This window comes from Leopardus geoffroyi, chromosome X, assembly GCF_018350155.1.
Source record: "Leopardus geoffroyi isolate Oge1 chromosome X, O.geoffroyi_Oge1_pat1.0, whole genome shotgun sequence".
Classification (NCBI taxonomy): Eukaryota; Metazoa; Chordata; class Mammalia; order Carnivora; family Felidae; genus Leopardus; species Leopardus geoffroyi.
Window position 1 is genome coordinate 25,630,271 of NC_059343.1, and position 18,040 is coordinate 25,648,310.

The following is an 18,040-nucleotide window of genomic DNA, read 5'->3' on the forward strand; positions in this document are numbered from 1 at the left end:
AGAAACAACCAATATGAAATTTGGGATGTTTAATGTTAAACAATTAAGATAAAGATAATGCATGATAGTAGTCATCAAATATTTAAAGAGTTTCCATGTAAAAAAGGGGAAAGAATGAGGAAAGAAACAGATTTGACAACTAAGTTTCATTCACTTATATTGTAATTATTTTTTATTCTTATGGTCAAATAATAAAAAATATCTGGCAATATTTTACGTGTGAGATAAACAGAGATCAGCAAAACAATATGGCTTTCTAAAATAATTCAGTATAATAACATTCTCATTCCCCAAGTCCCAGAACTGGCTCCCAGGAGAAAATTAATAATTCCAAGCTTTTATTTTCTCCCCAACAGAAAATCAGTACAGTACCCACCATCAAAATATCATTCCTCTATGGTCAAGCCAGGTGCAGTTTTCTTTTTTTCAACAGAGTAAAATGACCAAAGGCAGGATTAGTTGAATGTACAATTATTTAGAGTAAGAGCATAGTACTCAGTTATGTGCCTTTTATAAGCAGTCAAGATGCTCCATCATCCATGCATCAAAAATGTTCGAAGTTAACATTTCATTGCTCTTGTCGTTGATTTTGTTTTTACTACTGTTCTCACAACAACAACAACAAAAATAAAAATGTGAGTTTGTAACCTCCAAATTAGTTCCAGAATATTTGGCGTTATTGACTTCTTATTGGAAATGAATAGACTTCCGTCTTTGGTCTCCCCGAAGCAGAACATTTAGAGGTGTTTTTGAAAAGACTTGAATGTTTTCATGTCCTGTTGTTTTCTGTGGAATGTAGTGCCTTCAACTTTGCTCTGTAATGTTTTTGACAGACAATAAAGATTATGATGCCTATTTATCATACACCAAAGTGGATCCTGACCAGTGGAATCAAGAGACGGGAGAAGAAGAACGCTTTGCTCTTGAAATCCTACCTGACATGCTTGAAAAGCATTACGGATATAAGTTGTTTATACCAGACAGAGATTTAATCCCAACTGGAAGTAAGTTAATGTTTTCAGTTGAGAGTGTGCATATTCTTGGTGTGTCTATCATCATTTTTTAGGCAGAATTTTAACTTTTGGTTCTCTACATCAAAAACCGTGTCTATCAGTGTCTCAAGAAAGAAATGTCATTATGTATTCATATGAAACTTAATTTTTGACACCCCTGAGGAGCCACTTTCATTGTTCTGTAAAGCATCTCGTTTTATGAGCCTTGACATTTAAAGACACAAATGGGAGATTTGTAACTAGGAAAAATATTTCCAACATTGAGAAAAGCAAAGCCCGCACTCTATTCAGCGTGGTCATTGGCCATTGTCATCTTCTCAAGGTATTACCCACCGAGCAACAATTCTCATTTAATGTGTGAGAGAGAAGCTACTGGGGCCTTCGGGGCCAGGTGTTTGATGCACTCATTCCGATAAACTCTTCTCTCTTTTATAGCCTACATTGAAGACGTGGCGAGGTGTGTAGATCAAAGCAAGAGGCTGATTATTGTCATGACCCCAAACTACGTAGTCAGAAGGGGCTGGAGCATCTTTGAGCTGGAGACCAGACTTCGAAACATGCTGGTAACTGGAGAAATCAAAGTGATACTCATCGAATGCAGTGAACTACGAGGGATTATGAACTACCAGGAGGTGGAAGCCCTCAAGCACACCATCAAGCTCCTGACGGTTATTAAATGGCATGGACCAAAATGCAACAAGTTGAACTCTAAGTTCTGGAAACGTTTACAATACGAAATGCCTTTTAAGAGGATAGAACCCATTACACACGAGCAGGCTTTAGATGTTAGCGAGCAGGGGCCTTTTGGGGAGTTGCAGACTGTCTCGGCCATTTCCATGGCCGCGGCCACCTCCACAGCTCTAGCCACTGCCCATCCAGATCTCCGTTCCACCTTTCACAACACGTACCACTCACAAATGCGTCAGAAACACTACTACCGAAGCTACGAGTATGACGTACCTCCTACCGGCACCCTGCCTCTTACCTCCATAGGAAATCAGCATACCTATTGTAACATCCCTATGACACTCATCAACGGGCAGCGGCCACAGACAAAATCGAGCAGGGAGCAGAATCCAGATGAGGCCCACACAAACAGTGCCATCCTGCCGCTGTTGCCAAGGGAGACCAGTATATCCAGTGTGATTTGGTGACAGAAAAGCAAGGGACACCCCGTCCCTGGGAGCTTGAGTGGAGTCTGCAGTCCAGTGCCTGGAACTAAATCCTCGACTGCTGCTGTTAAAAACATGCATTACAATCTCTAGAACACGAGGAAAAACAGGGTCTTGTACATATGTTTTTGGCAATTTCTTTGTAGCATCAGTGTCTTCCTGTTTTACCATGTCTCTTACCATTACATTTTTTGACTTTGTTTTATATGTCATTGGAATTTGTAAATTTACATTTTTTTAAAGAAGAGACTTATGTATAGATAGAAAACCCTTTTTTGCTTCATTAGTTTAGTTTTAGAATGGGTTTTATTTTCTTTCCTTGCTTTTCTTTTGCTTTTAACATTTCCTTGGGGTGCTTGGACAAATCTATCCGATGGGACAAGGAGCACCGGATCCTCTCTTGGGTTCTGCCTGGGATCAGCAGGGCCGTGTGGGCCTCCGGAGAGCAGTGCAACGAATGCGGGCCTTGCCATTTGGGGAAAAAAAAAAAAAAAAAAAAAGATAAGAAGAACACTCGTTCACAGGAGGGCCCCGCCGATCAGAGCCCTGAATCTCTTCCTTGTTCCACCTCATTCCCCACCTCTACCCTTCTAATGGCGGCATGATGTGTAAACTCTGAGGAGGGGTGGGGGTGGGTCTAACTGTCTTAACGTTTAATTCACTGCTCGTCAGAATACACTCCAGACCCAGAAGTGTGCTAGTCACTTGACAGTGACCACTACAGAGCGCTCAGAAGAGAAGATCAAGGGCATGAAAATGGGGGAGAGAGTGTTGTTTCTGTTTTTAAATGAGTTGATGTACCCTTATATAAATATATATATATATATAAAACACACACACAACAAAACAAAAGAAACAAAAAACAAAAAAACACACAAAAAAACAAAAAAAAAAAACAAAAAAAAAATCAAGCCCTATATTTGATCACTTCCTGGAAAGGCATGAATGTGTTTGTGGCTGTTTTTGTTTAATATTCTACTTCCTCTTTTCCCTCTATAATTTTTCTGCAAATGAGATTATGTGCAAATGCCAGGCAAGTTAACTCAAAAGGGTGAATCAACACCAGTCGAAATGAAATTTACATTGAAGGCTTCCAAACCAAAGGGAAGGACAGGATGTGTCATCAAATATGTTTTGTCACCTTGTATGATACAAAATGTTATTTTCTAAAGAGTCAGATCTGTGAAACTTATTATGGGGTCCCCTTGTATTTAAATGTTAATTCACTGTATTTAATTTTTAATGCTACATTCAGAATCAAGTGTTCGGTTTCAGTTTGTGGACATAAGCAACGCTTATTACTATCGAAGTGTTTATAGAAGAACTCAGGAGGTCAAGCATATGAGTACCAACAGAAATCGATATTTTCAAAATAAACATTATTTACGCAAAATAGTTTTTAAATTAGATGAGAAAGTGTTTAAAATAATTTTACTGTATAAATAATTAGTTTTATTTTAACTGTGTAATTCTATCTTTCAGAAACAGAAAGCTGATGCTCCCAAGAAATTCATCCCTTACCGTTTAGCTTTATGTTTGAAACCAATGGCATAAGCAGCTAATACAATATTCATGGTGAAGATAATGCAAAATCAATCATCAAGGAACTTGCAGAGGGTGGAATTGTTAAAGGGAAATATTACCTACGTAGCTTTTAGTTAACAAAAAAAAAATCGATGTGCCGAAAACACGAATATAGAACTACGTTACTTTAGTGACTCCTTGTAGAAACCTCCATTCCAGTCATCGTCTGTGGGCTCGTGTAGTGACTATCGTATGTTCGGTTTATTCCTACCACCATATAACGAGAAAACAATTCTACAGTGTGGGTCGCAATACTAAAGGTGTGAGTTGGCCACAAAAAAAAAAAAAAAAAAAAAAAAAAAAAAAAGGAAAAGAAAAAGTGTAAACTTCGAAAGAGTTCATTTGGGAGGGTAAGATCGAATTGCAAATGTATGAGATGAGCCTAAGAATTCTGCAACAAGGCAAAGGTCTCAGTATTCGTGTGACAAGGTAAAGGAGCCTTGGGATGTGCAGTGCTTTTTATTTGCTTTAAAATGTTTATTTCCCTGACAAGTCACCCAGGGTCCTTCTCTCCAATCTGTTCTTCATTCCCATGCTCCCCTTGGACCTGTGTCACTTTTTCACAAAGCAGAACGGAAGCTGCAAGGACACATATACTTTGTCAGCTTTGCACATTGGGTTATTTTCAGAATCCAAGAAGGCCATTGTTTTCTTTGTACTATGGACACCTGTCAGGGACTGGTGCCAGTGAACCTCACTGGCCTGGATTCCACACTCCCCCAGTGCTCAGAAAACTGCAAACATGGCAATGGCCTGGTTGATTTCTTTGTTTTTTAATTTTTCTTAAGTGCACGATGGAAGTGTATAGAGGAAGTAATCAGACCACAGTCATATTTTAGGCATCCATAGGTGTTAATTTAGCTGCATCGGGAGTACATTTTTTGTTCTATTTTTAGTGTAGATTTAAGCACTTTGAATAGCATGATTCAGGGATTGATGGGTAATATTTGATATTCTCACAACTTAAGAAACTTTTTTTTTCCTCTAAGGCTTTGTCATATTTTTTAAAAAGAAAACAAATGGAGAAGAAGCTATCTATGGCTTTAGTAACATTCCTCCCAAGTATTCCTCTATCAGCTCCGTGTGAGAACAACTGAAGGATGCTGTCATGTGTTCACGTGCTCTATGTTTAATAAAAGTTATGTTAGAACTCACAATAAAAAGAGAACAAATGTATTTTCCCTAGTGCTTAGGTTTCATCCTTCTCTTTTTTCGGTGGGGACCGTGGGGAATGAGAACATCCTACTTGTAAAAATACAGTTGAAGGTGTGAATATGTTAGCCAGGCTGAGGGAGAGAATGGGCTTCTGGACTTGGACACATGTGATGTTTGATATATTGCCTGTTTTTCTTCATTCACTGCTCGGGCTCCGAGTGACACGTTATGGATTCAAAGTCCATCTGGTTCTTTAATGTAAACTCTACTTGCCTGTGAGCGTCCTACCCTGTATACTGGTGCTCAAATCTTCGAGTATTTAATTTGTAATTCATTCCTTAGATTTCCTATGAGGAGAGCGGAAATTTGTATCTCATGCAGCCAGCTGATTTAAGTTTAGATCAATTCTGTGAAATAAGTCTAAGACATGATGAGTTAAGAGTCCTGAACCTACTATATCTCTGTAGCTGAACACCTGATTGTTCTAAGAGTCAACCATTTTTGGTTTATTACTTTCTTCATAATCTATATATTTGAACCCTATCGATCTAATCTTACATATCGGACACGCTTCTTCCTTATTTCATTATTATTTAGCATTTTATAACGAGAGCAAATATTAACTCAGAGCCAATCCCTAAACTCTAAGTGAGTTTTGTTTATCCTAGAATAGTCATTAACTTTGACAGATACCATTTATGTAAATTAAGATCACCATCTCTAGGAAAACATGAATTCATATGTTTGTAAATTATGCTCTGATTCTGGAATGATACCATAGTTCTCCTTTTTCCAAGAAGTATTTTTTTGTATCTTGTGCTTCATTTCTTCTTTTTTTTCTATTTACTTTAAGTTTGTCCTTAGTCTCAGAAGAAAGCTTAGTGAGATCCAAAGGAGACCATCGGTGTTGCACAGGTGAAATGACTGAATGGAATAAGAGAATACGCAGGCACGGAAGAGGAAAACCCCTTACTGTCTCTGATCTGAATGTGCTCGGCCATCATTCCCATCCTTGTCGTAGTTGATTCAGAAAGGTGAAATATTATTAGATGGGTTAGAAATCCCACCTACGGGCACGTATTCCCTATCACTGAACAACATTTTTAACAGTATATCCAGCATTACAAAGAGGTGATGAAGCAACTGACTTCCCTAACAGGAGGAGCGTGTCCGTGGAAGCAGAGCTGTCTCTCGCTTTATCCTGAGCACTTCCCACTTTATTATTCTGAGCAAAGAAAGTCGTTAATAGCCAAATTTTGATTATCCTTGTCAACAGACCTTAAACTTAGGTTCACGGACACTTTGAGTCCATAAAAAGGATTAAAGGAAATAATGAAGGCCTTGAAATTCCAGACAAAATGGTGAATGTGTGCAAAACTGGGTTTTCCTGGATGTGTGTGTCAAAGACATCCGGCTTCTGAAGAGCTATTGATGTTTGGATTTAGGGCATAGTCTCAGAAACTGTCATTGGCATAAAGCAGCTATCTTGCCAGCTTTGCTATGCCTACTATTCCTCACCTTCATGACAGTTCAGGGAATGATTCCCGGTCTTTTAACAAACGGAGGCAGTTCCTCTCCCAACATGACCAGACTTTGTAGGAGACTTGGTCTAACGGTGAGAAAAAAATGGGTAGGACGGCAAGTAATTTGTGCCCGGAGAAATGAGAATTGACTCGATTACTCTGATCGTTTACTCATTTCCTAAGTTACTCAAAAGATAGTTTTGGAGGAATGTGAAACGTGACTTGGCATGATGCCTTATTTCATGAAACTCCTTTATGATTTGAGTTGACTCATGTTTCCCACAACAAAACAAAGAAGAAATAGTCCGGTACAGGAGTAAAAGAAACAATCATTTGACGTGTTTTTCCAAAGAGACTTCATTTCCTTGTGCCAGGATTTAGAATTGGTTATACACTTGATTTTCAGCAATTGTGCTTTTGCCAGTTTCAGGATTTAAGATATGACTTTGGAGCAATATGATGAATGTTAAGAAATCAACTGAAGTGAGGTGGTGATTTAGTTTCGCTTTTTACTCAGGACTGGCAGTGAGGTGAAAGTTTGTGCTATTTTAATAATGACGATACTGTCACAAGGAGCTGTACGACCTGAGTTTGAGTAAAGAGAAGGAGGAGGATGATGACGATGGTGATGAGTTAATCTCAGTCCTAATCTCGTGTGTCTTTTCATCATCAGACTTCAGTCATGCATTAGAAAATGCCCTAAGAAGGGACTCAGTTCTTGTCTTCCATCGACTATCATCTCTTCCAGTCTCACAATAGAAAACATCTCTCTATTACAGACAAGTAAGATATATAAAAAGAACATTCTCCTCCTGCCCTTTAGTAAATGTCCCTCTGAGTAGTCTCTGAGTCCACTGACAAACTCCTCTTTCTGAACTGTTCATTGTATTTAGTAAAGTAAGGCATTGTTGTTTTCCTACCATTCGCTGCATTCATTGATGCATCCCCCCAGGTCCACAAGCCTGAAAAGTATTCTCTTTCTTAACAAAGGCAATCACTCTAAATCATTACACTGTGTTCCCTCCACTACTAAATGAATAGAAACCGAAGAACTGCACATGAACTTGAGACTATTATGTGTAATATTGATGTTGTGTAAATTTCAATCTTCATAGTCCAGATAACCTTAAGTTTCAAAGGGCATGCTGGTCATTAAAAAAAAAAAAAAAGATTTAATGTAAAATGACATATTACATAGTGCATGAACATGTGGCAAAGTAATTTGGATCTATCCTTACTAGTCAATGAGAGACTAAATTTGGGGAGATCAGCTGTGAGTGTTTTAGGTTAATTCTCACCTGGGATGAAGACATCTTTATGTTAGGATACATGGACCGTTGTCCAAATTCCTTGCAGCGTATGCTCCTGGTAACTAGAATTTTTAGTGTGTTCTTTCCGCCAAAGTAGTGGAGATATGTTCATATAACCTGCTATTGAATTGTAAAAACTTTTACATTTTCAGAGTTTGAGGGAACCCAAGTAGGAAAGTGAATTTAGTCATTTTCCTCTGCTGGTGTTCAAGTCAAATTTTAAACTCAGACACTCTCAGATATGTTCAACAGTCAGTAAAAAGTGCATTTTACATAGTGTTTCCCTTTAGTTTTGCCTACCCTCTTTGATTTTGTACAATCTAGAATGTATGTAACTCACGCGTAGGTGATGGAGGCGCTCTTTTTTTTTTCTTAGAATACTTACAACTATATATTTGGTTTTGCTTTGACTAGCAATAGGAAAATAGACAAATACACGTGTAAAAATGAGAAATTTTAAACTTGAATTATAATTTGTGTTTTATAGTCGTTTCATAAGTCTGTTGCTCTCTATGAGTATGCTCTCTATATATCCTGTAAAAATAAATTTATATGTTACATAGAAATTCAAGAAATTAAATTATTTATTAAGCTACAAATGTTTCTTCTGGTTTCTACCTGATTATAGCTGAAAATAAATTAAATAATGTGTTGTTGGAACATATGTAAGTACCTTCGTTAATTTGATAACTCTTGTTAAACTTTTCTTTCCCTCTCTGTTTATGTCTCTATAAGCTTATAATTCTTAGACTTAATTCCTATTATGATTGTGAAGAAAGGACTTAAGACATGGCCAAGTGGCTGAACAAAAAGAAAACCTTGTTAAAAAATCAAGTTCACGTACAATCCCTCTTCTGTTCTTCACTCCGGGATTATGGAGAGGTTTGAATCACAAACTTGATCACTTAAAAGTCATTAGCACATTAAGGATTGTTTCAAGGTTAAAGTCTACATTTTTCCCTCATCTATTTCATAACGTCCTTGGAGAAACAGAAATGCTGTTTCTCCTCCTTACTTCTTGCTCCCCAGGTATTTTATTCCTTGCTTTTTAAGGTACTACTCACATAACAACCTTAAAATAAAGTCCCCTCAGGTAATATTTTAAAGTGACCAAGATCTTTAATCACCTTATTTTTCTACTCTGTCTGCACCTGCTTCTAGTGCACAGTCATTCCTAAAGAGAAATGTTTTTTGGCCTTACGTTTCATTTTATGTTAAAGATAAGTAAACTTATTATTTATTTCTTTGGGGGGAGGGGGATGGTGGTGAATCTTTACATCACAAGCGTAATAAGTGAACAACCATAAACCTCTTAGAATCAATGGGCTGTTTAGGCAGAATTCCTATCTTAGGACAGCATTTTAAGAAACACTTATCAAAGATGACGCCAAAATAAATCATTATGGAAATGGAAAGGAATATTTGTCAAAACCCCGTAAGGTTATTTCAGGTTGGATTTCAGAGTAATTAATATATTTAAAATTTCATAAAGTCATTTCTACCTCAGTAGGGTTTTTCAAATGTGAAAAAAAAAATAACTTCTACTGAAAAAGTAAAGTGTTATATGGATTATGACTCAGTGTATAATTCCCCTATTGTATTTCAAATTGTGAACACTAGGACCTGACCCATTATTAAAAATATCGGGAGAGAAAACCCTGTAGTTGAAGAATATCTGGGACTATTTGTGCACCTTACATATACACATTTAAATTCTCAGGAAGTTTCAATTACACTCATACTATTGACAGGTGGTTAAAAGACTGACACCCATGGACCGTCTTATTCCTAGAAGATTTCTAATTGATATCAAATCTATGTTTATGGGAAAAACAGAAACAGAGACTGGAGTAAATATTCAGAGAATTAAAATAGTCGTCACCCGATCACTTACGTGGGATTTTTAGCATTTATCTATGGCCTGTAAGAGTAATTCAGACAAATTCCTTGATCAATCACTGTTTCGTGCCCAGTGATACTGATGTGTGTGGGGAGGGCAGGGTGAAATCCTGGAGAATAGAGAACATCTAAATTTGACCAGTATTTTAGTCAATGTCTGCTTAAATTAGGAATTTTTATCTCAGTGAACGGTCAATTGGTTTTAGATGGTGCACAGAGGGAGGTTATTATTGAAATAGTTATGTATTTGATTGAATATATGCTAGGATTAAAAAAACTACATAATACATCAAATTTGACTTTAGGGGTACTGTTCTAGTTTTGTTTATATGGCAGAATGATATATAATTGCATGATTCAAATAAAAAAAACAGGTAACCGTCTAGGAAAGACGATAAATGGCAAAAGTCATCAAGATGCTTCATGAATGACTGGATTCAGGAAAAACTGCTAAGATAGTCAAATTTGAGCTTCTGGAGAAAAAAAAAACTAATAAAAGGTGAAAGCTTCCCCCAAACAGTAGAAGAAAATGCCAAAAACCTATAAAAATGACTGGTTTAAATTAAGCAAGGAGATACCTTAGTACTCCAATTGTCCTTGGCAATGAAGAGCTGTTGACACAATTATGAACTTGAAAACTGACATCTGAAAGAAAATCCTTTTTTAAAGGGCCTCAGCACACTTTTCCGAAGTAAAAGGTGAAATGGATTGCTAAACATTATAATGTATGAATAGAGATTACGATTTTGGTACACTGGATACTGCGACATAAAGGCTCGGTGAAGGGTGAAATCGTTGGTCCAGAGGGTCCTTCCAAAGGGCCTGTTGTCATACTTCTCAGACCTGGGTGCAATTACAATCACCTGGGAAGATTTAAAGAGTCCCAGAGATTCAAATTAAACCAGTCTGGGTTTTGTCCCCATTGTTAGTTGCTAGGGTTTTTTGTTTTCTTATCTTTTGTCTTGCTTTTTAATGAAGTCTCTAGGTAATTCTATAAAAACATCAGAGTTGAAAACTATAGGAGCCGAACAGGTGGGTCAAAAATTTTAGGCTTTGGAAGAATTGCCTGGAAGCCTTGTTAAAAATGGAAATTCCACTTTAACTCTGAAAGTACTGGAGTGAGGCCCGGAATCTATTTATTTAACAAGCTTCCCAGGTGATTGTAATGTGAAGGCCTACAGACAACTCTTTGAGAAACAAAGGTGTAGGATTTGTTGTTTCTGTCGTTACAGTTGCTGTCACTCTTTGGAATACAAGATTAAAGTTTGCGGTGGATAAATGTTACCATAAACTGGGTCTTCCTTTTTTAACAATCTCTCCCAATTTGTCCACCAGCACTCACAATGAAGATGTCCTGAGGAAAAAAAAAAAACCAACTACATATAGACAATTATACTTCATCTGAGAATATCTCAAAAAGAAGGGGGAAAAAAGAACTAGTAAAAAAATGGAGTCCAACTTTTTCATGAAATCCATGACTTCAAAAAATGCCCCAGCATAGAAGAAAAATAAATGAATTGATAGTTAAGCGTTAACTAAGAACACATTCTTCTTAGAGAACATATGTCTGTTGTCGCTTGTGTTTCTGTTAAGGAAGAAAAAAAGCAAAATTAGGGCTACCAAAGATATTGATTGTGAAAATAAAGGCATCAACATCAAATTTGTTAAATTAGTTGGACTTAATGAACAATTAGTATCCCTCATGTTAACAATGAGTTCACAGAAAGATGAATTCTAATGAAGACTTTTCCGACCATCCTTTAGCGTAAGAATCACTCGCAGCATTTGTTACAAGCATAGGTTATTGGCTCACCCTCCAAAACAATTGAACGCTGGGAAATTTTTACAGTCACGTTATTTGGGGACCCCTATTCTGGAATGATGTAAAGTCTAAGACTATATCCATGCAGTGCCCATAAATTTAGTTAGGTCTTTGTGAGATGATAAGTTAAATGCCCCATCTTGCATTATTTCAGCAACATGACAACTTACACAATGATAAACTTCAGTTGGTCCTTAATTTCACACCTTAATCATTTATATTGGCAATATTTTTTCAGCCACGTATATTTATCTCACTGGACTAATATTGACCGTTATGTCCTTTGTTACACCAGGAATGATGACCAGTGATGAAGTTTGTCGCTTCTGTTTCTTAAGACGAAGGTCCTATTTGATGTCTCATTCTCATGCACGTCTCAAGGACATGGCTCCCATTAGGAGAAAATATTCTCATACATTAATTGTGGAGTAGCCATGTCATAGAGTTTCTGGAGAATTCTTTTAACCTTTTCCACCCATATCCTAGTGACTTCCACAGCCACTATAGGACTGACCTCTTACAGTTTATGGTTTTATAAAACCAGAAGATCCAAAAAATAATATTCAGTAGTAGTAGAACCCTACTGAGTGCAACACAGCCTTTTTAAATTTCTACACTAAGCCGAAAGAGACAATAAACCAAGTGAGTTTGAATTATTTTCAGAACACAATCTGGACAACAGCTCAAAACAGTCAACTTTGGCAACACGAAGCATTTAGTGAGCTAAATTAACATACATGTGTGCCTGCATGTATAATGTCTGTGCACTCTAATTAAAAACACACACTTGTAATATGTTTAAATAAACTTAATCAGTACATGCTCTACATTAAATAAACAGTGATATGAGTTCCCAAGATAATGCCCTCCATCAAGAAATTACTCAGTGATCATTTTTGCACAGGCTAAAAATAAATACCCAGGTTTCTGTTCAACTAACTTTTCTTTAAGGACATGCATTTTATCTTAAAGGAGAGAGTCAGCTCATTCTTGCTTTTCGCAGAAGAATTCTGTGATTGTTTCCATTTTCTACTTTTCCATTACATGGTAGCCCTGAATTATTTATTTATAAAAAATGGAAGGTATTGCGCTCAGCAACTATCATAAGAAAAGCCGGTGAAAGCGTCAAAGTTATTACCATGGATTTCCTATCTTTTAGTCGATTTTATTTTTCCTGGGCTGTGAAATAACTTATTTTTTCAGATTCCATTTAAATTACATCCTTAGCAAATAACATGTCCTCAGCAAAGCCTAACTTTAGAAATACAGTTACCGCTAACGTTTTCTTTTTTAGTTTTCTTTTACTTTACAGAATCCATGCCAGCCCTGAAGTGAGATAGAAACACAATAGAACTAAGTACATTTACAACTGACAAACTTATGAGTGCTGCACCTTACGTATTCTACACCACGGGGTGAACTTGTATTCGCAGTCATCTTCAGAATGGGCAGCTGAATAACTTGCTGGGTATTTTCATGAGAAAACTGGACATGGGATAAGATGTTACAGGCGAGGGTAGCAGAGGTTCCTGCTGGTGGAGCACTAGAGAAGTATACGTTGATGTTGATATCTCTAAAGATTTTAACTATGGCTTGTAGGTAGGGTCCCATAACCAACTGTAGCAAGCGTAACATACTTAGCATTTTGTACTTTCATTTTAAGAGGGAAGGAGATCACTCACTCAATATGAATGCTGCATATGTTAGCAATAGAGATAGTGATTTTGTAATTTTGATTGCACTTGCCTTAAATTTTTTCCAAAAAGAAATTATATATAAACAAATACCGATGAGGATGGTTAAAGAACATTGTTTAAAAATAGGCAAGTTCTGCACTGATTACACTTTTTTACATAATTTCATGCATAATGGCAAAGTATATTTGCCAGATCCATGTAATGAGTATACGAGCACATGATAACAGCCGTTTGTACAAGCACAAAGTGTTCTATGTTTAGATTAAAAATTAACAATGCTAACTTTTGGTGTGACTGCTTTCAATTTCAAAAAGTTGGATGTTTAAACATAAATTTATTACTTGCACAAGAATATTTTTGTATAATACTGGGAAAGGTTTCAAAATGGACTTGCTTTATGGAGTGCAATTTTCAGAGAAAATAAACAGGGTATGTGTCCAGTTTGTAAATGTTTTCTTTCCAGATTACTCTTTCACTGGTTAAATGCAAGGATATGATGACTTGAATATTTTGTGTGTGTGAATAATACCGACAACAATAACAAAAATAAAGCAATGTGAATAAGTTGCGTATGCAAACTTCTTTTAATCAATGCCGGTAGATCCTGAAAACGGTAGTGAACGTCCATTTCTGTGAGTATCGTGCTACAAATATTTATAATTGTGTTTTGCTGTTCGATGTATGAACATAGATCCCTTATAAGAAAAATATTAAAAATGTTGTTTTTGAGAGAACTTTTATTCTTCATGCTTCAGTCTGACATATTTATTTTCTAAAATTGAGAGTAAGACAAGTTAATAGCACCCCATACTTATTAAATATTTATGACATTAGAACTAATACACGGCGAAAATTCTTCAATTTGTCAAAAGTTCTATTTGTACCTGCCTATTAACGAATGCATGTCTTGGGCTAAAAATGCTAGAAGATTTATGAGAAAGAACATATTTACAAAAATGGTGTGCTGGTTAATATTTAAACATATGATAATATATATCTCCTTATAACGTACCTGTATTTAGTTAGATACCCTGCTTTGAAATCAAGAAATAGGATTTTGAGTTGGTCTGGGGACCAAGGAGTATCTATAAGGCTAAAAATGTCTCTTAAAGATTAAAACAAGAGGCTACATCATTTAAGACGATAATAGACCCTGATAGGATGTGTGAATTTTCATATATGCTTTTCTAAGTATTATCCAATAAGTGGTTTTAAGGAGGTTCTATGAACTCTTTCTAAGGAAGACAAAAATGCAGAAACTGAAAATGAGCCATCTTTACTGGTAACAAGACCACCAAAGAAAGAACCACATTTGTTTTTTGGACATAAGGTATCATACCTGCAAGCACTATGGGGTACAGAAAAACTGTTGGAGTGATACAGAATTTAAGTTTCTTCCAAGAGGCCAACAGCATTAAAAGGAAAATCTAATTTCTGGTTTATCACAGATGCTCCTATACCCATGGTAAGTATAGCTACTTCTTAATGATGCACAGTTATTCTGTATTTTGAGGATCTGTGTGATAGCTTGTAGTTATTACTCCGTTAAGGTCACACCCAGGGGAAATGCTCCAATCAAGAGTGGGTGGATACGATCGCTCAAGAAAGTATCGTGGACATTTATTTGGAAAAGGAAAGGAGCATTTAGATCAATGAAAATGACAACGAAAAAATTGATCTGTACTTGCCCCTTATGTCTCACTGCTCCCTCTGTTGCTGCTTATGACATCACTGAATCAAATACATTCACACATGTGAATTTTTGTCTTCAGATTCACTTAAGAATTTGGCTACATTGACAACATAGAATCCTCCTCTTTGTTCTATTTAATTTCTATCAAAAAAAAAAAAAAAAAAGGAAGAAAAAAATTAACCTTGACTCCTCTACCTCTACCACTGGGTCTTCAGTGTTTTTGTTTTTGTTTCTTTTTTCTTTCCCTAATGTTCCGAGCAGCCCTGTTCCAACGCTGGTAGGTTGTCACATAGACACAGTTCTAGGCCTGCATTGTTGTTATGGAATGGAACTTCACCGTGATAGCATCAACATATTCAGGGAGGCAGCTCAGGGAAGGACTATGGGGATTGCACTTGGGTGGGCCTCCACGGTTAAGAATGCGAAAGTACGCCCTTGAGTTGTCTAAGCCTAGCTCTCTTAACATACCTAGGAATGGTCATTCTCTCTTATATAGACTCAGGCTAATCAGGCATTCAAGACACTGTCTTCAAAGCAAATGACAATTGTTAATAGTGGACAAGAAGACCAGAACGGTTTTGTCACGTTGTAGAAAAGCCAAATCATAATTAGAAGTGTGTTTGCAAAATGTAGCGCCCCTTTAAAGAGGAAGTTAGTAGAAAGAACTTCATGCCAAGCGTCACGATGCGTCTATCTGCACCACTGAGACAGAGCTGCTATTCAAAGCCTCTGTTCCGGGTGGTTTTTTTCTTTACACAAAACTAGAAAGACAGAGACAAATTCTGATTACTGATGTTTCCTTTTTTCAGACTCCCAGATGACCCTCAGTCTCCCATTAAATAGTATAGCTTTGAATATGGCAGTATAGCTGTGACTTGTTCTTGCTGCCTGGAATATGGGTGTTAACAGAACTTCTCAGCCTTCCATTTGTAAATATCTGCGTTGGGCAGCTTATCTTCTTAAGATCTGCCTACTTTCAGCCTCAGAAGGTAACCTTAATTTTCACTTTTGGGCAACATTTTATTTTTTGTTAAATAAGTCCCTCACATCTTTAACACCTATTGATTTGAGCTAACGATGTTTTGTGATTAAACATTATAGCCCTCATTTACTTCTTAAAATGTGTAGGGGAAAAAGCACCAGAGAAATGTTCCTAAAGCTTGTTTTGAGATTCTGGCAGAGGAGAGCAGCTGTTTACTGCACAGCCCATCTCTGTCCGTCTTTTCTAGATCCTCTTTAAGATTGTCCTTGACAGACTTGTTGATCTGCTAACTTGACGGCAGGGAAGCCCTGGAAGGACAACAGGATAGGGTGAGGAGCAAATGAGTAATTTACTTTACAGAGAGAAAACTTGAGCATGTTACATGAGCTCTTTTACTCCTAAATTCCACATCTGGAAAAAAAAAACAAAGGAAACAATAATACCTTCCCCGAATGTAAGTCGTAAGAGTTCCTTCCTTCCTTCCTTCATTCTTTTATCGATGCCAGGCATTGTTCTGGTGGCTGGGGACAGACCAGAGAATCAGACAGACAATATTCGTGACCCATGGGTTTCAATCTCTGGTAAGAAGCGATACAAAAGGCAAGTCCCTGATTGAGGAAATTTCAGACAGTGATACATGCAATGACGATGTAAACTAGAGCAATGTGATAGGAAGTATCTAGCTGGGGAGGTTAATTTACATAGAGTGGCTATGGAAGGCGACTTGCAAGACAGGAAATTATAGCTGAACCTAGAATCAAGAGAAGGGGACAACCAGGAAAAGGTCTGGCCTTAACTGCTGTTCACTCCAAAGGACAGGCTAGTACAAAGACCTTGAGGGAAGAATGAGCTTGGTGTGTTCGCATTAATAAAAAGCAAAGACCCATGGCTGGGTCATTGTGGATACAGGTTAGAAGTAATAAATAGAAGCCAGAGTACACAGTAGGTGATAAAGGGTAGCTAGTGCTATTAAAAGCAGGCTGAGGGTTAGACTTAAAAATTCCGTTTGTCTTAATAAATGAAAATATTTGTAGCTTCTTTTCATTCTCTTTTTGCGTCGTCAAAAACACGTTTGAGTTGGACTTTATCTCTGATATCCAAGAAAGACTTTAATAGGTTGCATTTAAGAGCTTTTATCCTCAAAGCTCTAAGCATTGCACCAAGTCAGTCACAAGAAAAACCAAACCCAACCCAAAACACATAGATTCAGCTATGATAAGATGTATCAGAGCAGTGGGCTAATTAGTGCTGTACGATTCTTGGGGGGAGGGCAGAAGAAGGCCAAAGGTGACTGTACAATGCCTACAAACTAGGGCAAAAACCAAAGCAATGTTCTCTTACGTCTCACCTCCCCATGACGTGCAAGAAAAGAGTTGAGAAGGAGAGACACAGGCAAAGAGGCCTGGGAGAGGTGCACTGATTTAGTTTGCTAGTGCTGTGTAACAAACCACCCCAAACACCAGTGATTTAAAGCAATAACCCTTTTATTACCTCATATGAATCGACTGGGCTCAGCTGGGCAGCTCTTTTGCTGGTCTCATTTAGGACGTCTCCTGCGCTTGTGGTCATATTACAGATGGGAATAGAGTCATAGAGAGGGTGAGAAGGCTAGGATGGTTGAACCTCTCTCTCTCCTTATGTAGTTCAGGGTCTCTGTGCTCTATTTGGCTCCTCCACAAGATCTTTCCGTATGGACTCTCCACCGACGTACTAGACTTCTTATGTGGCACCTCTGGTTTCCCAAAAGTACAAAAGTGAAGGCAGCCAGGAATTAAGGGTCAGCCTGACTTCCACCACATTCTGTTGGCTAAAGTGAGTCAAGTCAGATACATTGTGATTGATTGTGGCAGAGGACCACACAAAGGCATGAATTCCAGAAGGCCTGATTTTGGGAGGCCATCTTTGGAGAAGGACTACCAGAGAATCAATGAGAAAGATAGACTGTGCGTGGCTGAAGCCTCTGCTTAGAGTCCAGCCTATGGTTCACCTCATGAAACCACCACATGGTTGGCCTTTGAACGATAGGAAGTCCACAGCTGCCTTCAGTATCTAACCAAGACTGTCTAATCTTGAATGCTCATTACTACCACCCAATTTAAACGAAACGAAACATAGAGGCAGAAAATCCTCTCTTCTTTCTGCCCCTTCCTGTGAGGGTTCTTTCTTACCTTAGTCAAAACTCACTTGGCT

The 18,040-nt window shown here is 37.5% G+C and overlaps 1 protein-coding gene across 1 annotated transcript in view; it reads left to right on the top strand.

The window, feature by feature from the left end:
* Positions 1-13,624, top strand: part of IL1RAPL1 (interleukin 1 receptor accessory protein like 1) — a 1,368,310-nt gene extending 1,354,686 nt beyond the window's left edge. Inside the window, exons 10-11 of the mRNA XM_045472042.1 lie at positions 834-1,004; positions 1,449-13,624. Of these exons, the coding sequence (XP_045327998.1) occupies positions 834-1,004; positions 1,449-2,167 (890 nt within the window). The 3' untranslated portion in view covers positions 2,168-13,624. The remainder of the gene's footprint in view (positions 1-833; positions 1,005-1,448) is intronic.
* The last annotated feature ends 4,416 nt before the right edge of the window (positions 13,625-18,040 follow it).